The sequence below is a fragment of the Nyctereutes procyonoides genome, unplaced genomic scaffold (genome assembly GCF_905146905.1).
Source record: "Nyctereutes procyonoides isolate TBG_1078 unplaced genomic scaffold, NYPRO_anot_genome, whole genome shotgun sequence".
Lineage (NCBI taxonomy): Eukaryota > Metazoa > Chordata > Mammalia > Carnivora > Canidae > Nyctereutes > Nyctereutes procyonoides.
Window position 1 is genome coordinate 2777932 of NW_026575124.1, and position 25421 is coordinate 2803352.

At 41.5% G+C, this 25421-nt stretch overlaps 1 protein-coding gene across 1 annotated transcript in view; it reads left to right on the forward strand.

The window, feature by feature from the left end:
- Positions 1 to 25421, forward strand: part of SCN8A (sodium voltage-gated channel alpha subunit 8) — a 178955-nt gene that overhangs the window by 85054 nt on the left and 68480 nt on the right. Inside the window, exons 7-11 of the mRNA XM_055337028.1 lie at positions 10560 to 10781; positions 11882 to 11945; positions 14588 to 14729; positions 16237 to 16443; positions 17298 to 17591. Coding sequence (XP_055193003.1) covers positions 10560 to 10781; positions 11882 to 11945; positions 14588 to 14729; positions 16237 to 16443; positions 17298 to 17591 — 929 coding nt within the window. The remainder of the gene's footprint in view (positions 1 to 10559; positions 10782 to 11881; positions 11946 to 14587; positions 14730 to 16236; positions 16444 to 17297; positions 17592 to 25421) is intronic.

Below are 25421 nucleotides of genomic sequence, written 5' to 3' on the forward strand. Positions count from 1 at the left end.
TTTTATTGTTATTGTGTTAATGGAATTATTTAACCACAGAAGAGACCTACCCTGTTAACTAGTCCAGTATTAGAGCCAAATTGGAGAGCCTGGGAGTTAGTGAACTGAACTTTAGTAATCACTATCACATCCTATTGCTGTCTGTTTCACTGGAGTAAGAACCAGTAGATATCTACCGTGTATATATTCAGAGGCCATTCTCAAACACAAATCCCAATGACAGCTTGTGCAGATGCCGTTAAAAACAGTCAAAGGTAAGATAACATCCATACATCTGAATGTACGGGCAAGCAAAAAGGACAAACCTTGAGAAATAAAAAGGAATCAATCAATGGGTGGTTGAGAAGTAGTTAATCGACAATCTTTTTATAACTTTCGCCTTTTTCTTATTGGTCCTGGTTGACCTAGCCCATTCATTGGTTCTTAACCCTTTGAAGGTTTTGGATCTTTTTGAGAATCAGGGAAAAGTTCCCAGACCCTGCTGAAACCCTCTGTGGACCCCAAGTTGAGATCCTTAATTTAATTTAAATCCTTACTTCTAGATAGTGCTTAACTAAAGGCTGTTTTATTCTAAAGGCTGGTCTTGAAATCTAGAAGGAAAGATATTTTAGTTAGTCTTGTGGGCCTGAGGTATGTATACTGGCAGTAATGTCGCAGAAATCAAGACTGTGGTTGTGGACTGGACTTTGATTGCATTCAGGGGCTTTCAGGGAAGATTCTCAAGGGACCAAGCTTTCCACTGCAGTTTTGTAGAAACAGGGACATGAAGAACAGAGGCATCCTGTTCCTCGTGTCACGTGGCTCTTGTGGCTGACTCAGAAATGTTCTTTTCCCCTTTTCAACTTTATCTAAATATCAGACACAGAGAGAGGGAAGCACAAAGGTAGAGTGCTGGAGAAGGCTGACTTGGAATGTGGCTTTCTGAGAACCTCAAGGAAGGTAAACCTCAGTTTCTCCATTTACAAATCTGGGCTGTGAAGTGGGCCAGTCAATTTGAGCCCTACTAAAAATGAATTCCTTTATTGTTAGCAGTGGGAGCTTTCTCCCTATCAACTAGAGGCTGGGTGTCAGTTGGAGTATTATCTTCTTGGCAAAAAAACTACAACCCTGACTTACCAAGATTCAGTTCCTAGCCATTTTTAAATCTGTTTGACAAAAAGCGAAGCTCATTCTCCAGGCAGCCTCATGCAGCTCATTGATGGTGGCTTAACCCTTAGGCAGGCCTTGTCTTATTTCTTCAAGCATCTGGAACACCAAATCCTTACTTTCATTTTTCCTCTACTCTCTATCGTCTCTGGCCTCTTTTAAATAGGATCCCATGTTTTCTGCTCACTTCCCCCAACGTACTCTGCAAGGCATCTGTCTCTTTATGTTCTTGTGATCTCAAAACTTCTCTTCCAGAATTAAATTGGAAAGCTGCGTTCTGTTCACTAACTAGGGCAGCAGATGCTATCTCTGGTCTAGCTCTTAGCTTCTGTCTCTGCTGTATGGATAGCTTCTGACCACAGCATTTCTGCTAGGTAACTCTTGGCTGGCATCACATTATTTATCTTTACTATTAATCTATTTATCTATCGATAAATATAAACACATAGAACTCCATAAATGATTTTACTGTAGCAATTATTATCATAAAGAAGAAACCTAAACCCAGAGGAAGGGTTTGTATCAAGACTTAGACCTCAACTTCATAATTTGAAACAGATTCCTGCTTCCTGTTTCTAGAAGCACTCCTATTGGAGCTGGCTTTACTTTTGTTTCTGTTTTTTTTTTTTTTTTAAGATTTTATTTATTCATGAGAGACACACAGAGAGAGAAGCAGAGACACAGGCAGAGGGAGAAGCAAGCTCCCCAGAAGGAGCTCAGTGTAGGACTCGATCCCAGATCCCAGGATCAGGACCTGAATTGAAGGCAGACCCTCAACCGTTGAGCCATCCAGGTGCCCCTGGAGCTGGCTTTGTGAAGTTGACTGGGATGGAAAATAACTTTGAGGGGTAATAAAGCCAGTAATAGATCTCTGTCAATGATTGGTATAATTGATCCTTGAATTAAAGTGTGACTTTTTATGCTAAGTCCTTTCGCTCCTCATAATCCTTCTAGAGGACTATTGCCCTACTCCTACCTGCCTGTTACCCAGGTCTCCTTTCAGGGTTAGAGCACTGTTACATGAGTCACTAGACCTGGTGCCATCTCTTGATTGGAAATCTCAGTCATTCTGACTCGATTGTAGAGCCAGGCCTTAGTCCCCTCTTAGTGAAAGCCATTGTTTTGCATACCAAGTTTACTCATTGGTCAGTGCAGTGGGATTGGTACTCTCTTTGCCTTTGCCTGTTCCCAGTTTGGTTGTGGGCTTTTGCTGAAGCTGCCAGAAACAGAAGTGAGAGCGACCACAGAACTGACATGGGGCTGCAAGATCCCACAGAGCCTTCAGCAACTTTCAGGAGAGTTTTCCTTTCCCAGAGAACTCACGCACTCACCTGGGCTGGTGCTGCCCTCCCTCTTAGCACCTTTGGGAGATGTTCTTAATGTATCATGATGGTCAGGACTCCCAGAAGATGGGATTGTGCAGTGCATCAGTCAGCTCTAGCCTTTTGGATGAGAGGTGCTTTGATTTAAAGCCTTCCAGTGGCTTAGAAAAGACCAAACCCACATACTGACCCTTTTTATTTGCTAACTGAAGACCTAGATATGCATCACACATGGTTTCCCTTTTGCTTCAGAGGCCTTGGCTTGAAGAACAGTGCATATAAACTGCAGTTGCAGGAAAAGACCCTTTCTACATTTTCTTTGGTCCAGAATTCAGTGGATTCAACTTGACATTGAAGTATTCTGTTTAGAAATTCATGTCTTAAAACTTTGTTTTCAGGGCACGTGGGTGGCTTAGTCGGTTGATGGCCTGACTCTTGGTTTCGGCTCAGGTCGTGGTCTCGGGGTGGTGGGATCCAGCCCAGCGTGGGCTCTGTGCTCAGCACGGAGTCTACCTGTGCCTCTCCCTCTGCTCCTCCCCCCTCTCTTTCTCTGTCTCTGTCTCTCTCTCTCTAAAATAAATAAAATCTTTAAACAAACAAAAACTACGTTTTTACTTTATATTCATTTGGGGCCCGGATATAAAAATGAGCTGAGTGACTTTGTCAGAAGTTTCATTTTCTGCATGTTTGAACCACGTGCCTAAGGACTGACATCCCCAAAGAAAGGGCAAAAATCTCAAAGCAGGAATCTGAGGTTTTTCCTATTGAGTAGCATTTCATGGTGTAAACAAAACCATTTGGGACAGCCTCATTTGCCAGTTGCTTCTCATTTCTATCACCATTTCAGTGACTCCCAAAAAGCCCTGCTTCTCTGTTTGCCAACACTAGTTTAATATCATTTTGCTTTCTTTAGAGTTGTAATTTTTAAATTATTTTTCTCATTGATTTTTTTTATTTCTGTGCTTTCGTTTCAATTACTTTCTCTCCTTACCTGTGGTATCAGATAAAAAGCAGGAAAAATGATGGGCCCTTCCTTCTTCCCACCCCAGTATTCACAAAGAAAGCACTTTCTTTAGATGTATGCAGTATGAGTATGGCAATCTCTGCTGCACAGTGAAAGGGGATAGAAAGTGTTTTCAGACTATATGTAGACCCCTTATTTCCTTTACAATATTCTAGTTCTTAATCCAATTGTTTTTGTATTTCTCCTTTTCCCATTGCTTCTCAGAAAAGATAACAAGTTTAACACAGGAGTCCTGAGTGGGGAAAACCCTGGAGTCTCACGGGATCCCACTGAACTACCTTTGGAAGCTAGTTTGAATTTCGCTCAGACTTTGTGATATAAATCTGATCTTGAGTAGATAAATCTACTGCCTCCAAATTTCTCCCAAATTATTTTTGATCTAAAGAACCTTCACGGGGCAGCCCAGGTGGCTCAGCGGTTTAGCGCCACCTTCAGCCCTGGGCATGATCCTGGAGACCCGGGATTGAGTCCTGCATTGGGCTCCCTGCATGGAGCCTGCTTCTCCCTCTGCCTGTGTCTCTGCCTCTCTCTCTCTCTCTCTTTCTGTGTGTGTCTCTCATGAATAAATGAATAAAATCTTTAAAAAAAAGACATTTACGGATAAATTGGAATGAACATGAAAAATAAAATAAAGAACATTCATGAATATCATTGTGAGGCCGGAACCTGGGGCAGGAAAACTGACCTGGCACAGCTTTACCCTAGGGCTTGTCTGAACCGAACCAGATTTTGGGAATTGGGGAATTCTATTTCCCTGGGGTGAGAACTGCTCATTACTGCTCTTGAGACCTATTCCAATGTTAATTTTGTAGAATTAGCTCATGTTGCTTTGGACCAGACAGATTTCTCAACCTGAGCCACAAACTAGGAAATAGAAACTTATTTTATTTGTAATCTGGCATCACCACTGTGGAAGATTTTGATCCCAGTATGCATAGCTAATTTCTCTGGACTCGGCACATAAGCAGGCTTTGTTCGTTTGTCCAAGGGATTGCCGGACATCATGAAGGGTAACAGGAGGCTCAGAGGTGCTTTTGAATGTGGGGACTTCACCTGTTTCTCAGAACTCCTCAAATGTCCTGACTTCCTCTTAGTAGCAGACAATTCTGTACATCAGGTCCAGCTGTCTTTTCCTGATCTATAGTAAATGTGTTAACTGCTTCTGCTTAGACTCATCCCGGTGCTGGTTAATGTTAGCCTTTTCCAAGAGTTCTTGCTGTCCAATTTGCCCCCACGTGGCTTCTGTTGCACACTCTGTTGTGTAGGAGTCGTTTGAAGGAGCATTCTGCTCTGTTTGGGATAATCAGTTTTCAGTCAGTATCTTGCTTGTTCTGGTATGTGGTGTTGTGAGCCAGTAGAAGAAGCAAGGCAACTTCCTGTCACAGCCGGAACGGTGGCATTTTCCATTCTTGTGTGCATCAGGTTAGGAATTCAACCAGCAACTACTTGCCTCATTGACCTGTGTTGGTGGTAACAGGGAGCACTTTTGCCTGGCTTCATTTACTAGGGCGCGTCAGTCACTGCTGGCAAGACTATAGAGCTCAAGCTCAAGAAATGCATTATATGAAAGACCACTAAGGGCATGAAAAGATGCTCAGTATCACTAGTCATTAGGGAAATGCAAATTAAAACCATAACGAGATATCCTGTTAGAATGGCCACCATCAAGGAGATGAGCTAACAAACGCTGGCATGGAAGTGGAGAAAAGGGAACCCTTGCACACTGTTGGGATTAGTAAATTGGTGCAGCCACTATGGGAAACAGTATGAAGGATCCTCAAAAATTAAAAATAGAACTACCATATGATCCAGCAATTCGACTTCTGGGAATATATCCAAAGGAAACGAAAGCACTAACTCAAAAAAGATATCTGTACCCCGTGTTCATACCAGCATTATTTACAATAGCTAAGACATGGAAACAACCTAAGTGTCCATTGATGGATGAATAGATAAAGCTGTGAGACATATGCACAATGGAATATTATTCAGGTATAAAAAACAAGGAAATCCTACCATTTGTGACAATGTGGTTAGATCTTGAAGGCATTATACTCAGGAAGTAAGTTGGACAGAGAAAGACAAATACTGTCTGATCTCATTGATGTATGGAATCTAAAAACAAGCAGACAAACTCACAGAAAGAGACATCAGACTTGTGGATAACCGAGGTTGAGTGTGCGGAGAAGGAATTGGAGGAAGGTGGTCAAAAGGTCCAGACATAAGAAAGAAAGTGCCAGGGTGTGATGTACAACATGATGACTAGAGCTAACACCGCTGTATGATACATAGGGAACTTCTTAACAGAGTAACTCCCAAGAGTTCTCATCACAAGAGGGAATTTTTTTCCTCTTTTTCTTTTTCCTCCTCCTCTTTCTATTGTATCTATACGAGAAGATGGATGTTAGCTGAACCTACAGTGGTAATCATTTCACAGGACATGTAAATCAAACCATCATGACGTATGCCTTAAATTTCTGCAGTGATGTCAGTTATTTCTCAATAAAACTGGAGGGGAAGGGAGAGAAATGCATTGATAACTTCATCTCCGTAACTTAGCATTGAGGTCTGTAAGTATGGTCATTCACAGTCATCAACCTTAATGGAAGGAAGAAGAGTCTTGGCAGAAGCCAGATGATTCAATGACCATATACATTTAATATTGCTATATAATTATGAGTCTAGCTCGGCATGCTCACATTACGCCACATCACCTTTCTTCCTATGGGACCTGAATGGAAAGCTTAGAGAGTAAACTTTTTAGATACCCATAGTTAGTGTTATTTAGTAGTTATTCTTGCTTAATTAAGATTTGTTTCTCTGAGCCCCTGTGAAGTATTAGCAGCTGAATACCATTTCCAACTTAAGTTTCTACTTTACATTTCTTGAACCTGAAAGAACTCTCACCAAGGAGTTGGTCTAAACCTCAGACTTCAGAAGAAAACACTTGAAGTTTTTTTTTTTCTTTCTTGACTCATGTTTACAGATTTCTTCAGCAATGACATCTGGTTTATGGAGAAACGATTTTAAGCAGCTGATTGAGAGCATTTAAGTCTGTCCCCAGGAAAGTGATGAGTTTCATGTATGGTTGGTGTATTAGTTGAACATCTTTGGTTGCAAGTGAAAGGCTTCATGAGTACTTCAGGGAATCTAAGGGCTGGTACTCTGTCTTCATGTTTTTCTCTCCGTGTGTCTATTACCTTTTTCTGTCTCTTAGCTTAACTACCTGCCTTTACTTCTCAGACATATCCTAATATAATGACAGATTATAACTGCCACTTAGTTCCCAAATTTATATGTTATCATTCCTTCCACTTGAAAAGACTACTGGAATGTCTTTTTTCCCATTCTAAGTTCCTGGAGGAAAATATTGGGATTTAGGTCGGATGATGTCCACCGTGACATCTGTAACCTACTAGCAGACCATCACTTCCTAAAAATGAGGCTGTTGGGGGTCCAGCTTCATAGAATAGGGGATAATTTGAGCCTCGTGGCCTGGAATTTTCTGTTATATGGGCTTGGAACTGTCCATAGAGTTCCCACCTGAGGAAAATCAGATTAGACTCATGCTAAAATTGTATGTTTTTAAAAAATTTTATTGATTGATATCACCAATGCATTGGTTTGACTATTTGGTAGCATTATACTCTTGTTACTACTACAAATGACAGCTTACAGCTCCTTTCTCAATTCATTTAAAATGGAAATAGAAAAGGCCTTGAGCAATCATCCAGTGTTGAGATCAGTGGTTGTCTCAACCGTTCTGGGGAGATACAAGTTCTCCTTAAAGAAGTCCAGGGAAAAGAAACTACCACCATTCTTCAGTGACCTATTCAACTATTTTCTTTTTTAAAATCGTGCTTTGACTTTGGAAACAGAGCTGTATAATTTTAGGAACCTAGAATTTAAGTATTCACTTACTATAGACCCATCTCAACCAAGCCAAAAAATCAAGTGAAGGACTTTTCTTTTTTTTTTTTCTTTTTAAATTTCATTTATTTATTGAGAGACAGAGAGAGAGAGAGGCAGAGACACAGGTAGAGGGAGAAGTGGGCTCCATGCAGGGAGCCCGACGTGGGACTCAATCCCGGGTCTCCAGGACCACGACCTGGGCCGAAGCCGGCACTAAACCGCTGAGCCACCTGGGGTGCCCAAGTGAAGGACTTTTCTATTCCTCAGCAACTTATGAAAATAAGGCCCATAATACTGGAACAACTTTTACTTCTTGATGGTTGCCTTCTGTTTTATACCACCAGTATCTTCCTACTTATCTGTGTGACTGTGATACAGCTTCTCATAGCCTTTGGAATATAAGATTGAGATTTCAGTTACTTAATCTCAAAGAAATATCTCTGCTCTAAGTTGAAAGACTTTTTAAGACAGTTCTTCAGCTTTTCCTCTACTGCTCAGTGCCACGTTACTCCTGTGTTTATCCACATTTTCTGTGTATAAGAAAATGAGATGGGACCCTGAATTTGTTCTGATATATAATGGGTCATAGTCACTGGCTGAGCCAGGACCAGGATCTCTATTTTCTGATTTCCTGTCTGGTGCTTTTTTTGCACAGTCTTTTTTTTTTATTATTAAAGATTTTATTTATTTGAGAGAGAGGGAAAGAGCATGATTGGGGGGAGGGGCATCTCTCCTTCCCGTTGAGCAGGGAAGCCTGCCATGGGACTCTTTCCCAGGACCCTAAGATCATGACATGAGCCAAAGGTAGATGCTTAACCGACTGACCACCCGGATGTTCCTGCAGTCTTATGAGGAGAAAAGAATCAGGTTAGAAATGTCTTGTATCCTATACCTTGAATGTAGACAAGTTCTTCCTAATTCCTTTGGTGGCCACAGTATCCATGGAAGGTCCATTTTATAAGAAAACACACACCTTTGACACTTTTATGCTCTAAAATCTTAATTCGTAGCTCTTTTTTTTAAAAAAAAAAATCATTCTTAGATCCCTTTCAGGGTATCTATGTGAAAGGAAAGATTTCTTATTCATTTGCTCTTTCAATAAAAATATGTTAAGTGCCTGCTTTGTGTCAAGTCCTGTGCCATGCATTACTATTATTGGGCTCAGATAGAAAATTCTATTGAATTCAACTTTAAACATTCTAAGTGGTTACTTGCAAAATACAGCAAAGAACCAGTCACGTCCATCTTCCCTCCTAGATCACCATGATATGAGGTTAGCCATGCAGTGTCTTTAGCCCAATCGTATCTCTTTGAGGAGGGCAACATATGTGTAACAGTGATAGCTTGCAAGTGTTAAGTGCCAGGTACTGTACTTGGTATTTTGCATTCATTATCTTGTTTAAGCCTCACAACAGGGATCCCTGGGTGGCGCAGCGGTTTGGCGCCTGCCTTTGGCCCAGGGCGCGATCCTGGAGACCCGGGATCGAATCCCACGTCAGGCTCCCGGTGCATGGAGCCTGCTTCTCCCTCTGCCTGTGTCTCTGCCTCTCTCTCTCTCTCTGTATGACTATCGTAAATAAATAAAAAATAAAATAAAATAAAAAAAATAAAAGCCTCACAACAACCCAGTGAAGGGTATTGTAAACACCTTTTTATAAATGAATAAACAGAGGTTCAGGCAAAAATGGTTAACACTTGAGTCATTTCCTATGTACCAGGTACTGGGCTAAGTGCTTATATGAATTATCCTTAATCGTCACAAGAGCCCTGTGACGATTATACTCAACTGTAATTATTCCCATTTTTCCCATTTGAAAAAACTAAGATTCCAAGAGGTTAAGTGTATCACTCAGGTTATACTAGTAAGTGGTCTAACTTAATTAAGAGTAGTAAATTATATACCTAGCTTCACACTTCAAAACCAAGATTAGGATTTCTCTTGAATTTTAATCTGATATTCCTGCCTTCAGAAGTAGATCAGGGGTGAAATCACTCCTGAGGCCCGTGTGTCAAGGTGCTGTGTCTACCTCCCGCCTATCCTGGTACACTGCCCTCTCTGGAGTGCTCATTGCTCTGTTGGCCATGTCCTTTGGATGGCCTGATGTCTGGGCATGCCGGGGGAAGTCTCACACAGAATCCGTTCTGACCCAAACATTATGAACCCACCACCATGTCTTCTGTGCTTCCTATCACTGATCCCTCCATTGCTGTTAAGAAAGCTACTTTCTGGTTCAAATTTGAACCAGTGGCATGTATTTAAACCTCGAGTTTAAGTGGGTTGGACATTTTTTATTTTGTTTTTAATCTAGGACAGAGAAAAGGTCACTTGTAGAGAACAGGGCATATGTGTGATCCAGAAAAGGTATATTTGTAAATGGGAAGACAAACCATAAATACTGGGCTGATAATAATTAACCTTTTCAATACACTGGTATTTCCAGAACTCTTGAGAAAATATTTATTGTACTTTCTCACAACTTGGCTTTTAAACTTTCTAGTAGTTCTCTGCCCAACCAGGAAACCTCCTCAATCCCTGATTTTCCCATTTATTTATTCAGCACATATTTATTGAGTACCTGCCATGGGCTGGGCAGTCTAGATACAGCTGGGAATGAGACAGACATAAATAATTAATTATAACCATGATAAATGCTATAAAGGAAAGTATAAGGTGATATTAAATTATTATGAATAATGAGGGAGGGAGAGGAATTGTAAAGTCAGGGAGGGCTTTATGAGGGAACTGAAATTTAAGCTGAGCCCAAAGAATGAATAGAAGTTAGGTGGGTAGGACAGGGGAATGGAAGGAAGCATTCCAGGCAGAGGGAACAGCATGTACGAAGGTTCTGAGGCAAGTAAGAGCCTGTATTCATTTGAGGAGCTAAGCAGCAGTAAGACTTAGGAGAGTACTTCCAGGAAGAAAAGAGCCGACTGTTGGAGAAGGAACTTTCCTTTTTCTTCTTAAAAATGATTGACAAGAATTGATACTTGTGGAAAAATTGATAATATTGCTGACCCAGTGTCATAAGAGAGAAAGTGGCCATGGTTCACGGGTGGTGCTGTGGGAGGAGTAGAAGCCCGCAGCTAAGAGGGAGGCTGGGGGAGGTGGGGAGGGTGCTGAGGTGACTCTGATTCTGGGGCTTCTATCTCCTCAGGCCTGAAGACCATTGTGGGTGCCCTAATCCAGTCAGTGAAGAAGCTGTCAGATGTGATGATTCTGACAGTGTTCTGCTTGAGTGTCTTTGCCTTGATCGGACTGCAGCTGTTCATGGGCAACCTGCGAAACAAGTGTGTCGTGTGGCCCATAAACTTCAACGAGAGCTATCTGGAAAATGGCACCAAAGGCTTTGACTGGGAAGAGTATATCAACAATAAAAGTAGGTGGCCCCTTCTCTGCTAGGGGCAAAAGACGAGTCTGCCTCTAACTTAGTGGTCTGAAGCCGTCACTGGGCTTTCAGAAGTAGCTGGGGCTGGGATGCAACCCAGGGCTATGGAAGCAGCCCGAGGAAGTGATTCCCTGTCCCCGGGGTAGGACTGTGTTCAGAAGTGCTCTCTGGCTGTCCCTTTAAAACCAAAAAGAAACTCCATTTGCTCTGAAAACCAGGCTTAGGAATTTGATAAAAATACCTTTTTCCCCACTTGGCTTACCTCAGATACTTAAACATTGAAAAGTTCAGAATATGCCTCGTCAGCTGTCTTCATATTACAAGACCTTAGGAATCAGTCTGCTAGGGGGAGTCAGTTAATCTCCAAATAACCATTTGAGCCCCTTATAACGAAGGAATTCTGATAATTTCAGTTCAGGAAGCACAGCCGTTGGGTCTGCACTAAGGGACGTTAAGTATGGTAGTGTTTCCATAAAATAATGGGGAAGAGTTAGCAATAGCACTACTCACCATCCTCGAGGAACTAAAGGCAGTTAAGTAGCCATAAGAAAATGTTGCAAAGGCAATTTCAGCGACACATACAGGCAAGGGAAATGTGCCTTCTAATTAAGACAGGACATGGTAATGTGATTTAGTGAGGGTTTTAGCTTATCTGTGGTAAAGACTAGTTTTAAGGATTGAAGGCTAAAGTTGTATAAAGGAGTAAAGAGCTTAGAAAACTCACTTTCAGACCCCATAGAATCAAGCAGCAGAAACTAGCCTGTAGACTTGAAATATGAGTGGAGGTCAAATGTCTGTGAAAAGGTCATTGGATTAGGGCTATATGGTAGCACTTTTCATTTTTAAGCATATATAAGGAAATAATTATTGGGAAAGAATTCTTACCAGGTTTTACTCTGGTAAGAATATATGACCTCAAATATATAAAGAAAATAATTAATGGGAAAGAATTCTTACCAGGTTTTACTCAGGTAAGAATGAATATATGAGCTCAAATCAATGACTGCCAGGGCTAGTTAGGAACGGTGTGATCTTACTCTCATTCACTTCAATCTGCCTTATTCATTTCCTGCCTCTTCAAACTTTTCTAGCAAATTTTTACATAGTTCCTGGCATGCTGGAACCTTTACTCTGTGGGAACAGTTCTGATGCTGGGTAAGTAACTTGCCTAATTTTATTCTTCTCCCTTAAAATAATGTGTCAGATGAAAATGGGCAATATTTTCACTTCTCTTTGTGCTTATGTAGTAGATCCTAACTGGGTCTGACATTTTGGTTGACTCAGATTTTCTTCCTGCTTCATATTTGTCCACCCAAAATTGGCATTTCACTAGTAAGTGAATGTGCCTATAGTCTCAAGACAAAATTAAAAATGTAAAAGGCTAAGTAAGGGTAGAGCCTATGACGCCAGATACCTTGCCTGTCTCTTGTAGACTCCCCTCATTCTACTGTAACATGATTAATAAAATAAGATATAATGTAGGGACACTGTCTTGGTAGTAGATTAGTACCAAGGATGACCCAAAACATACTAGGCCTGATGGCATGGGGAGGGAGCAGAATAGCAAGATAATATTTTTCTTCTGGTTTTTTTTTTTAAGACTTTATTTATTTATTTGAGGGAGAGAACCCATGAACAGGGGGAGGGACAGCAGGAGAGGGAGAAGCAGACTCCCAGCTGAGTGGGAACCACCCCCAACTCGGGGTTTGTTCCCAGGACCCTAGGATCATGACCTGAGCCCAAGGCAGACACTTAACCAACTGAGCTGAGCCACCCAGGTATCCCTTTTTTCCCCATTTAAAAAAAATTGTAGTAAAATTCATGGAACATAAGATTTACTCTTATAACCATTTTTAAGTGTCTAGTTTAGTGGCATTAAGTACATTCACAGTGTCATACAACCATCACCACCATCTATCCTCAGTACTTTCCATCTTCCCAAACTGAGACTATACGCATTAAACACTAACTTCCCATTTCCCCCTCCATTCCCAGTCCCCAAGGGACCACTATTCCACTTTCTGTCTCTATGATTTTGACCACTCTCAGTACCTCGTGTAAGTGGAATCATACAGTAATTGTCTTTTTTTTTATTTATTTTTTATTTTTTTTTTAGTAATTGTCTTTTTATGATTGGCTTCTTTCACTTAGCGTGATGTCCTCCAGGTTTACCCATGTTATGTAGCATATGTCAGAATTTCCTTCTTTTTTAAGGCTGAGTGATAATCCATTGTCTATATATACCACATTTTGTTTACCCATTCATCTGTCAACAGACACTTGGGTTGCTTCCATATTTTAGTTATTATGAATAACGCTGCTATGAACACAAGTTTATAGCCATATAATGTGAATCTTGATTCTGCTACCACTTTTAGCTATCAGTCTTTTGGCAAGCTGTTTAACTTTGGCGAGCCTCAATTTCGTCATGTATAAAATGGATTTAATAAGTCATGTTCTCGGGATCCCTGGGTGGCGCAGCGGTTTAGCGCCTGCCTTTGGCCCAGGGCGCAATCCTGGAGACCCGGGATCGAATCCCACATCAGGCTCCCGGTGCATGGAGCCTGCTTCTCCCTCTGCCTGTGTCTCTGCCTCTCTCTCTCTCTCTCTCTCTCTCTCTCTCTCTCTCTCTATCATAAATAAATAAATAAAAATAAATAAATAAATAAGTCATGTTCTCACTTCCTTAAAGGGTTATTGTAATGACCCATTTAGATAACAATACATGAAAGTGCTTTGTAAACAGAAAATTATATAAATGTGAGGGTGTCAAATCGTTATCCAGAGTATATTGGGCCTCTAGGAGTTAGTGTTTTAAGGTGACCATGACAAATAGAAGTCCATTTAATTTCTGTATCAAAGTAGATACTAGAAATTACATTGAAATAAATATCAGGTGAGTCTAAAAGCAGGAGAACTGGTAAAACTGAGATTACTGAAATCCCCAGTATGACTTAGGTTGTCATTAAAGTTGAGTGTTAAGAGAACAAGGATGATTGAGAAGAACTTCTAGCTAGCCATTTGTCATTTGGGATAGTAGTTAAGATGAATTTGGTTGAATTGCACATTGATATGAGTCTACAAAGGTGATCCTCAAATTTTGGCATGCATAAGAATCACCTGCCATGCCTCCTTAAAATGCAGATTCATGGCTCCCGTGTCCAGAGCTTTTATTCCTAGGTCTGGGTAAGACATAAGAATCGGGGTTTTTAAAAGGCATGGCTAGTGACTCTGACCCTAGGCTGTCCCCAAGATATCATTTTTTTGAAACATTGACCCGACTACTTTATTTCCTCTTTTTTTCTTTTCTATTCTTCTTCCTCCTCCTCCTCCTCCTCTTCCTCCTTCTCCTCCTTCTCCTCCTCCTTCTTCTTCTTCTCCTCCTCCTCCTCCTCCTCCTCCTTCTCCTCCTCCTCCTCCTTCTCCTCCTCCTCCTTCTCCTCCTCCTCCTCCTCCTTCTCCTCCTCCTCCTTCTTCTCCTCCTTCCCCTTCTTCTCCTTCTCCTTCTCCTCCTTCTTCTTCTCCTTCTCCTCCTCCTCCTCCTCCTTCTTCTTTCTTCTTCTTCTTCTTCTTCTTCTCCTCCTCCTTCTTCTTCTTCTTCTCCTTCTCCTTCTTCTCTTCCTCCTCCTCCTCCTTCTTCTTCTCCTTCTCCTTCTTCTTCTTTCTTTTTAATACCTACTTGTTGGCCTGACTTTCTAGATGGTTTTCTATTATCTCCACAGTCCTGGGGATGACTTATAGTTGACGATTGGGTAGCATTATGTTGAAAAGCCCTAAACTTCCCTTTCTTTTCTCAGGCAATGCCCAGAGGGATACCAGTGTATGAAAGCAGGAAGGAACCCCAACTACGGTTACACGAGCTTTGACACTTTCAGCTGGGCCTTCTTGGCATTATTTCGCCTTATGACCCAGGACTACTGGGAAAACCTGTATCAGTTGGTAAGTAGTAATACGTCTTATTTGAGTAATGCCTTTTTTTTTCTTTAGTGTGACAGAATTTGCGTGAGGTTCTGTGGGGTTGGGGACATTCTAAGAGCCCTTCAGTGAGGACTTATACAGGTCTTAGGATGTCGTTTCTCAGAGTCAGCTGGTTTACAAAATTCAGTGAATTCTCCCAGCTTTCGTCCCTATGTCTTTAGTAGCCAGTCACATATGGCCGTGGAGGCTCACGGCCTTGGCGGCTTTCTGCCTGGCCTGGGAGTCTGCGATCTCTGTTTACGTCCTGTTGTTTCACCAGACCATCTGCAGTACTTCTCAGATTTTTGGATTAGCGCACTTTTTAAAGGAATATCAACTAAACAGACTGTACAAGGCACTATGCTAGACGTTATAAAGATGAAATTCCTATTGAATGTATCAACATTTTTGAGATTTGTAACACATCTGGACTTGCTCAGGCAGGTTGTAACAGTTTAAAAAAAAAAAAAAACGGTCTGCCATTCATTCTGTTGGGCTATCTTGGTGACCGTAGGCAACTTTGCTGCTGGTAATGGAAAAGTAAGTCTAAGTAATTGCTATGGGTCTTCTAGCTTATAAATTCCATGATAAGTCACTGTTTTCTATTTGACTCTGGCATTTGGTGATGCCAGTTCGAGAATGAGAGACATGTCTCCCTCAGGCACGAAGGACCTCTTGAAGGGAAGTTTCTAATTTTCAGATCCTGTAGGGAATTCTCACTTTCTGTTGGACAGCCTGGAGTTCTCTCAGGTTAAAATCTTTCTCGTGAAATATTTGTGGTTAATATTAAATCCCATTAAATATTTATGGTTGAAAAGAATAACAATGAAAACTAAGTAATAGTGGGTCACATATGCATAACTTAAAACCCAAGTGTTCTTTGAAGCCTGTTTGCTCACTACTAGTGAAGGGACTAGTCCTAGATATTTCTTCTTCTTCTGTCTCCATTGCTCTTTATGCCATGTCCCTCTTTAAAAACCCACCCTATTGCAGAAGGGTAAGGAAGGATGTCACTCAAGATGGGGACTTCCTATGACTTGGACCTGATCCCTAAGATAGAATTTAGCTGCCAGTGCTCTTTGAGGGCCAGCAGATAAATAAGCTGAAGTCTTGCATTCTTTTCTTTATACTTGTTTTAGAACCAACTAACAAAGTCAATTAGAATTCTTAGCTGAGAGCATTTTTTCCTTGAAAAATGGAGTGTTTTTCCTTGAAAAGAGTGTATCAAGAGTATTTGGAAATGGAAGAGGAGTTTTTCTGTCATAGTGAAGGGGACATACTAGTGACATTTACTCTGAGCTAAAGATAGAGGAAGCCCTTTGGCCCTTGGGGATGCTAAGTGCTCTGCAGTATGTGGGCTCGCCACACAACAAAGGAACTGCTGTACTCAAAATGCAGTGGTGCCCCTGCAGAGAAGCATTATTACAAGTTACTTTCAGGCTGGTTCATTTGATGCACATGAGTCAGAAAATGGTTTCTGTCTTTACAGACCTTACGAGCAGCTGGGAAAACATACATGATCTTCTTCGTCTTGGTCATCTTTGTGGGTTCTTTCTATCTCGTGAACTTGATCTTGGCTGTGGTGGCCATGGCTTATGAAGAGCAGAATCAGGCAACACTGGAAGAGGCAGAGCAAAAAGAGGCTGAATTCAAAGCAATGTTGGAGCAACTTAAGAAGCAACAGGAAGAGGCACAGGTTGGTGATCAATTCTTTGCTACAGACCTTCCAGCCAGATCACCGTGACTAAGGCTCCATCTGATTGTCATTCCAGTCCATCTTTTTTTGGGCATATTGTCAAATAAAAGTCATTAATCTGATTAAAATAACCCAAGTAACAACTGCAGATTGTGGATCCAGTTATTCCATTTGTCTTAATGGCCAAATTGTTTGTTAATTTGATCTCTAGTTGAATTTCTCAACTGCTTAGTGTTCAGTTACTGCTACAGTGGCTGGGAGAAAAACAAGTGACCAGAGCCGAGTATATAGTGTCTCATGTAAGCATAGCCTTTTTGTGAGGAAATCATTAGGATCTTCTTCAGAGATTCTCCATGGTCATGAAAATATTGGTTGTAATTGAAAAGAAGATGCATGTAAAATAGTCAAGTAAAATTTGAAAACCGGATGAGTGATGCCATCACCCTAACATTTTGTTTTCTGATACTTAATCCAAGTATACAAGTGTTTTTATACTGTTGGGCCAATGATGTACAGCGTAGTTTCTTAGCATTCATTTTCAGAGTTGCCCAGAAGAAATCTTTTGGTACTAAGAAGGCAGCTAGGTTCTTGTCTGAGAAATCCAAGAGAATAAATCCCAGAGTTCTCACCGTGAGGTTCTGCTCTATTTATGTAGGGCCATGTGCCACAACACAGATCAACCTGGAAATGGAGACAGCCAGGTCCTGGCCATAGTCTCCTATACCAGCTGATTCACCTTCCTCCTTCTCCCCTGCTTCATATGGGAAAGGAAATGATCGGGCACTGGTTGCTTGGCTTTGTGTGGCTCCAGTTAACAGTTTCTGACTGGTATGTCATTGTGGCTCCTCCCCTAGGCTGCTGCAATGGCCACCTCTGCAGGCACTGTTTCAGAAGATGCCATCGAGGAAGAAGGCGAAGAAGGGGCAGGCTCTCCTCGCAGTTCCTCTGAAATATCTAAACTCAGTTCCAAGAGTGCTAAAGAAAGACGTAACCGGAGAAAAAAGAGGAAGCAGAAGGAGCTCTCCGAAGGAGAGGAAAAAGGGGATCCTGAGAAGGTGTTTAAGTCAGAGTCAGAAGATGGTATGAGAAGGAAGGGCTTTCGACTGCCAGACAACAGAATAGGGAGGAAATTTTCCATCATGAATCAGGTAAACTCTTTGCACTGGATCACATAAGCCTAAGAAGTTCTGCTTTTCCTAATCTCATTGATTCTCCCATTCCCCATTGGCTCTACATTTTGGAGCCCCTTCCCTGGGTCCTAAGGCCTACCTCTCCATGCTCCAAACTGCTCCCTAAGGGCAGGCAGTGGACGTGTTAGAACAGCCCTCTGCTCCCATCCTGCATCCACTCTCTACTCTAGGCCAGCCCTAGGACCTCATGATCACCTTTAGCAGACTTACTTAAGCCAAAAGGTCCTTGTCACACCAGTGGGCCTTCCATTCTAAAACTTAAAGAAGCACCCTTCTCCTTAAAGGTCGGAACATCAGAATTTAGCTTTCTTAAACATCTCTGTTTAGGAATTGCACATACGGATGCCTGGGTGGCTCGGTGGTTGAGTGTCTGCCTTTGGCTCAGGGTGGGATCCTGGGATCCTGGGATCAAGTCCCACATCAGGCTCCCTCCATGGAGCCTGCTTCTCCCTCTGCCTGTGTCTCTGCCTCTCTCTGTGTCTCTCATGAATAAATAAATAAATAAAATCTTAAAAAAAAAAAAGAATTGCATATAATTGTAGATTTTTTAAAAAGAGTCCTGAAACTCTTTAGGTCACCTTATTTGAGTGTGGCAAATTCTGGTAATTAATTATTCTAGATATAGTGTCATGCTGATAAATTAGCCTATGGTAGATTAAAAGCCTCCAGTTGTACCTAACTTTGATAAATGAGGAAACTAAGATAAAGAAAGAAGAAATATGATAATTACTGAGCATTCTGTGACTATAAATATCATTACGTAACACTTATTTTTGGATTTCAAAGACCACCACCAAAATCCAGTTCTTAGGCCATTTAATTCCCCATTTTAAGGAAACGCTGGAAAGTTTATAAGGTATAGAATAGACTACAGTTACTAGTTTTATGGCAGTGTATCCAGTGTCTTTCTTTGTCTGCCGGAGATGCTTCATTGTGACATCCCTTGTATCTCTCACCTCCCAGTTCAATCTCTGCTAGTCCTATTCATTACCACAGCAGAGTCTCTTGTGTCATCCCCTTCTTTCTATCCTATTAATCCTACCTTAGCTCAGACCTTTGTATTGTTTCATTCTACTGCAGTTAGCCACTGCAGGTTTGTTTCCTCTGATCTTTCTCCCTCTCCTTCATGTTTTATATACCGTTGATAGAGTGTTTCCTAAAACGGAGCTCTCATTATTCACCACCAGGCAATCCTGGAGTGCCTATCATGCATCAGGGATTGTGACGGGTCCTAGAAGTTCACAGTGGTTAAAACACCATCCTTGTAGTGGAGCAATCACTAAAACTTATTTCTGTAATAACATTGATGGTTCCATATTGTTCCATATTGTTCCATAATTCCCATTGGCTGGAATGTTTTAGAGGGCACAGATCTACCACAACCTGCAGGTTCAGTAAGGACTTTCTTGGGAAGGTAAATAAAGGATAAACTGGTAATGTATGTGTGTGTTGATGGGGAAGCAATAGGAAAAACGAAAAGACATTCTAGGGTTGGAAAAAAGTAAATTCAGTGTGGATGCCTCAAGCTTGAATTATTTGTTGGATAACCAAGTAGAAAAGTTCTTTAGACACAAAATAGGCAAATAATGGCTTCAAGAAAAGGTCCTGAGGTGAGAAATGGTGATCGGGACTGCGAGACTTGACGAGATACTCAAAGAGGTTGTGTCAGGTTAAGGAACAGTGAGCTAGGGCACAACCACTGATATCTGTGGGCATCGGAGATGGAGCTCATGAAGGAAAATGGATGAATGGTCATTAGAAGTACTAAGAGAACCAGTACAGTGAAGCCAGGAGAGTACAAAGGTTGGAGAAAGCAGGGGAGTGATCAATGGATTGAAATTTAACAGAAAATGCTTCATGAGGTCAGAATTGGAAATATGTACTGGATTTGGCAATATAAGTCACTGAAAACTTTAAAGACACATTTCATTCCAGGATAAGGATGGATACCATATGGAAGTGAAGTGGGAAGTGGAAACAGTGAGTGTAGACTTCTCATACAAACTGCTTTAAAGTATATGGGTGAAATTATTTTTATAATCTGGGGCGGGGAGCCCAGAAGAAGCGAAGTGGAGGTAGAAAATGGAGTAGAATAGAAAAGAAAATAGAAAAAAAAAAAGAAAAGAAAAAAAAATGGAGCACAGTCTTGGAAGATGTGAAAATGGATGTAAGTCTTTACAGGGAAGGGGCACCTTATCCCCAGCTGTCAGGAAAATAGGGGGAGGGTGGGTATGGATAAGTTTGTAGATAGGGAGTAGGGAGTTGAGGAAGACAACACCGGACAGTCTCTGGTGTATAGTAATACAGGAAATTCAAAGTCCTATTGAAGGGAATGAGAAGTTGAGTAGAGGCATTAAAGAAAATATTGACTAATGTAGAATCATTATCACAGAGAATGGGACAGGAAATGACCCTAATCAGATTCACTCTATTTACTAATGAAGCACCAGCCCTGTAGCTGGCAGTCCTAGGGCCCCCTTCTCCTGGCCCGCTCAGCTCCTGGTCACTGTGCCCTGTCAAGCACCCTGGACTTAGAGCAGAATGCACTGCTAGCTGCTTCTCATGTACAATGTCTGCTTCCTGTCCTCAGTTTTGCTCCAGAAACCCCCCTCTCTAAGACGCCCTATTTTTCCATCTCTGAATGTCTACACCACACTTAGTCTTCACATCCTTCTCTCAGAAAACCTTCCCTGACCTCCCCCATGCCACACCTCAGTGGACGTTGCCATTTCTCTTTCCACTGTGTTTTATATGTACCCCTTTATGTGCTGCTTTTTACTCTGCATGGACTCACATTCTTTCCTCTCCTAGAGTGCTAAAGGCAGAGTCTGCATATGGCTAGCATTCAGATATTTGTTGGACAAATGATATTCAGATATTTGTTGGACAAATGAATGGGGGACTTTTATAAATCTGATTTCACCCTTCTGGGTCTTGTCTGTGGCCTGGAGCCATCTCTCTCTCTTTCCCTCTCTCTCTCCCTCACCTTCACCTCGCCTTTCTCCTAGTTCACTCTCTTTTGGGGAAGAGTGTGACTCAGCTTTGTTGTCATCCAACCCTTGTCGTAAGAGCCATCACTGAGCTTGTTAATGAATACCTTAGCACTGTTATTGAATGGTCTCTGATTAATCTATAGGCTTCAGCACAGAGTTGCACTGATTGCTCCCTAGCTCGACAAATAAAACTGGGCTTCTGAAATGTCCTGCTTTGCATGAAAATGTTCACTTCCTCTCATTTCTCCATCTGAAAAAAATTGTAGATTCCTAGAGGCCATGGCTGTCTGCCAAGACTTACTGAGAAACCCCACATGGAAGTCATATTCTTTGTCCCAGGACTCTTCTGCAGTTTCTCTGGTTTTATCTGGAAGAATGACTGAGGAAACTGAGGCCGAAAGAGATTGACTAACTTGTCTAAGGTCTTATGGCCAGTAGGTGTTAGAGTCAGGATTTGAACCAGGTCCTTCGTACTGCAGAACTTGTACTCCTGAACATACAGTATATAGCCGCTCCTCCCCGTTTACCTCTCCACATACGTGGTCATCTCTTGTTGGCTCACCAGTGAACGTGGCTTCCATTTCCCATGGCACAATTCAAGTGTATATCCATTTCCTTTATTGCCAGATCTTCAGAGAACTCTTAAGACATTTGGCCATCTCGTCTCCTACTCATTTCTCTATAAAATTACTGCTGTGGTTTTAGGGCTTAGAACAGTTCACACATATTAACTTGAGTTCCATTTTGCATAGTATTTTAATTTTTCCAGTGCAACATTTCTCAAGCTTTTTGGTCTTAGGACCCCCTAATATCCTTAAAAATTGAAGACCTTGGGGCACCTGGATGGCATAATCGATTGAGTGCCCAGATCTTGGTTTCAGCTCAGGTTGTGATCTCAGGGTCATGGAATCAATCCCTGCATCTGGCTCCTCATTCAGGACAGAGTCTCTTTAAGGTTTACTCTCTCCCTCTTCCTCTATCCCTCCCACCCACTCTCTCTCTCTCACTCTCTATCTCAAATAAATAAATCTTTAAAAATAAATAAATAGGGATCCCTGGGTGGCTCAGCGGTTTGGCGCCTGCCTCTGGCCCTAGGCATGATCTTGGGAGTCCCAGGGTCGAGTCCCACATTGGGCTCCCTGCATGGAGCCTGCTTTTCCCTCTGCCTGTGTCTCTGCCCCTCTGTGTGTGTGTCTCATGAATAAATAAATAAAATCTCTTTAAAAAAATAAAATAAAGTAAAATAAATAATAAATAAATAAATAAATAAATAATAAATAAATAAATAAATAATAGGGCAGCTCCGGTGGCTCAGCGGTTTGGCGCCTGCCTTCAGCCCAGGGCATGATCCTGGAGACCAGGGATCAAGTCCCACATCCAGCTCCCTGCGTGGAGCCTGCTTCTCCCTCTCCCTGTGTCTCTGCCTCTGTGTGTGTGTGTGTGTGTGTGTGTGTGTGTGTGTGTGTGTGTGTCTCATGAATAAATAAATAAAATCTGTTAAAAAATAAAAAACAAATTAAATAAATAAAATAAATAAATAAATATCCTTTGCTGTATTTAGCACCATAGATCTGTAACTCATGAATGATTTGTAGTATCATGCATTGATCATTTAGGAAATACTGATTCATTGAGTTACATAGATCTTCCAAGTACTGACACACAGTGTTAAAAAATCACATACATTTATTAATCGCTACCAGCTCATCAGAAAAGTGTAAATACTGTGAAACTGTCAGACTCCAGAGTCCACTCTATACTTGTGAGAAAATGAAAGTGATAAAGACAAATATCATCTTAGTATTATTATAAAATAGTTTTGACCTCTTGAGCCCCCTTAAAAGGATCACAGTAATCCCTAGACCACACTTTAAGAATAACTGCTGCTTGGGGGAAAAAAAAGTGAAGTGAAGAAAAAGTGAAATATGGCATGGACATAGAACACTTAAATCACCAGTTTATCACATCCTAAAGCATCCCAGTCATTGTTAAAGCCTTGTCCCAAGGCTGTCTAGCTGACATGGATGCCCTAAAATCCTCAGTTTTTCTGTAGAAAAAATATGAGGGCCATGTCCACAAATCAAGAACACCCCAGAGCCATTCTCCCAAGCAAACACCTAGACTTAAGGTAGTATATTTAGTTATACTAAATATACTAGTTATATGCCTGGAAAAGACCAGAAGCTCCTGACTGGTAGACAGGAAAAATGTTGAAAACAGGAGATAAGGCCCATCCATTTTATAAAGTGGCCTGGATCCCAGGAGTTAACGGAGCCAAGGGTCCTGAGTCATCACTGAAACCCTCCAGCCCAGGGAAGCTGAGACTGGGGAGGGGTTGGGGTGGCTACACTCAGGATGTATCTCCATAGATTAAGTTTGAATACTGAGTACAAGGAGAAACGGAACAAGTTCTCTTTTCCAGATTTATTAGAGGCAGCTCTTTTGCCAAGAATGGAACAGGGAATTAAAGAATAATAGATAGTTTGTTTCTTTTAGCATGTGTCGTCTCAGGATCCTGGTTTCTGTGTTTGTAGGTCACTGAATTAATTTATCATCATCTTCCTTATCATTTTTCTATCATTTAGGAATAGATTTCCTATAATATCTATTTCCTAATATGCTGCAAGGTGCCAGAAGGCAGGGACCATGATGTATGTCTTTACCACTGTATCCACATCACTTAGTACTCTATAGGTATTTATTGATCATGTGTAAAATAAGTGAAACCTTTCTGAATATGGAGACCTAATGTCCCAGGTAGTATCAGCAGCCAGCATTGGCTTAATGCAAAATCACAGATTTAGTCCAGAGAAGTGGACTTCTATGAGAAGTGAAGTAGGGACCCAATGCAGGTGTGGGGTAATGCTCAGGTGTGGATGACTAACTTATAGTATATAATCTAAATACATATTCATTAAATTAAGTACTCTACCTGCAGTATACAAAGCACTCCAGGAGATACAAAGATGAATCAGGCAGTGTGCCCCTAAAGAGTTTGTAGCTGATTAAAAAGAAGAGCTAAAAGCATGTGTGTAAAGAACTATAGTAAAAGGTAGAGCACAAAAAAAAAAAAAAAAAAAAAAAGTAGAGCACAAGTACTCTAAAAAAGAGGCTCAGGGCTGTGGAAGGGGAAGGAGGTTTGTAGAAGAAGATAAAGGGCTGGACCATGGACAGTGGAGAGGATTTCCACAGCTGGAGGTGTAGAACATAAAGACCTGAAGGCAGCATGGCTCAATGGTAGGGTCTGTGAGGGGAAAGAGTGAAAGATAAAATGGGAAAAGTAAGTTAGGGTCAATGCTGGGAGGGTCTTGAAGGACATTTTTAGGACATTGATTGATGCTATTAAAGTGATTATGGGATTTAGCCCAAGAGTACCTGAGTCTTGTCTCGTCCCGGCCATATTTCTCTCTAGTGAACCCCTACGAGGGAGATACATATACCCAAGGCACTGTTACTAACATCTAACACAGAACCTCAGTGTTCTGTGTTACACTGGACTGAATATGGGGGCAGAAGCTCAGATATTTCCTTTCCCTCCCTGCCAATCCAATCTTGGGATCTTAATGTATTAATCATGGTTTTTATTTTCTGTACTTTATGATGCTTTGACATTTTAGGAGCCTTGCTAGCTGGGGAGAGACTACCCCTCCCGGTGCAAACTTAATTCCTAGACAGTGAACAACTTGCCTGGAAGTGTGCCTTTCATACACAAATCAACTAATCCAGGGCAGCCCCGGTGGCTCAGGGGTTTAGCGCTGCCTTCAGCCCAGGGCGTGATCCTGGAGTCCTGGGATCGAGTCCCATGTCAGGCTCCCTGCAAGGAGCCTGCTTCTTCCTCTGCCTCTCTCTCCCTCTCTCTCATTAATAAAATATTTTTTAAAAATCAACTAATCCAAACCCTCAGGCCCAAATTTTTATCTAAGGCTCACACACAAAGACAACACCAAACCAGTGTTTCCCCTGCCCTAAATCACTCCAAGGGCCAGGTACTTTACAGCCAAAATCATTCCTATAGCCCAGAGCTTGCTCAAATCACTCAAACCGCCCAATCCTAAGCTTCTCAGATGTGCCTACTGTACCTCAGCTGTTCCTTCCAAGGAAACCCCCATACAGGTTCTGAACCATGCTTTTCCCTTGCTCCTTTTGCCTCCTAACGGACCATGGTACCTCCCCGTGAGGCCCGGCTGGCATGACATGGCATGCCCCCTTCTCTTGGGAACTATAAGTAATAAACTCTTCCAAAGGCAGTTGCCTCTGTGTCTGTCACCTTAGCACTTCTCAGAACAAAATCATAGGTACAATAGGAAGGCATTGCTTTTGGCACAGTGCCCTGAGGTTTGAAAATTTAGGGGATGCCAAACAAATGCACCATTGAAAATATCAGTGTCCTTATATTTTCTTTAATCCAGGAAATTTAAATACCTTGTAAGGCTTTCTGAATTTACCCATCTTATAATCAGGGCCGTTGGGGTGTTTAAATTCAGGAGTGGGATGGATGTCACTTGAATACATATTAGTACATTTATTAAAAAGGAAAAATAAGGTCATAATTTTTCAAATAAAAGTCCGATTTGGCCAATTGCTGTGACAGTAAGGACTGGCTTTACTAATTATATCATATGGTGGATATTTTTATAAAGTGAATGAGCTAAACCTGTGGCTTTAAGGTCTTGATGAAAATATCTTTAAAGCATGTGATAAAATTATTTTATTAAAAAATTAATGTTGGGGATCCCTGGGTGGCGCAGCGGTTTGGTGCCTGCCTTTGGCCCAGGGCGCGATCCTGGAGACCCGG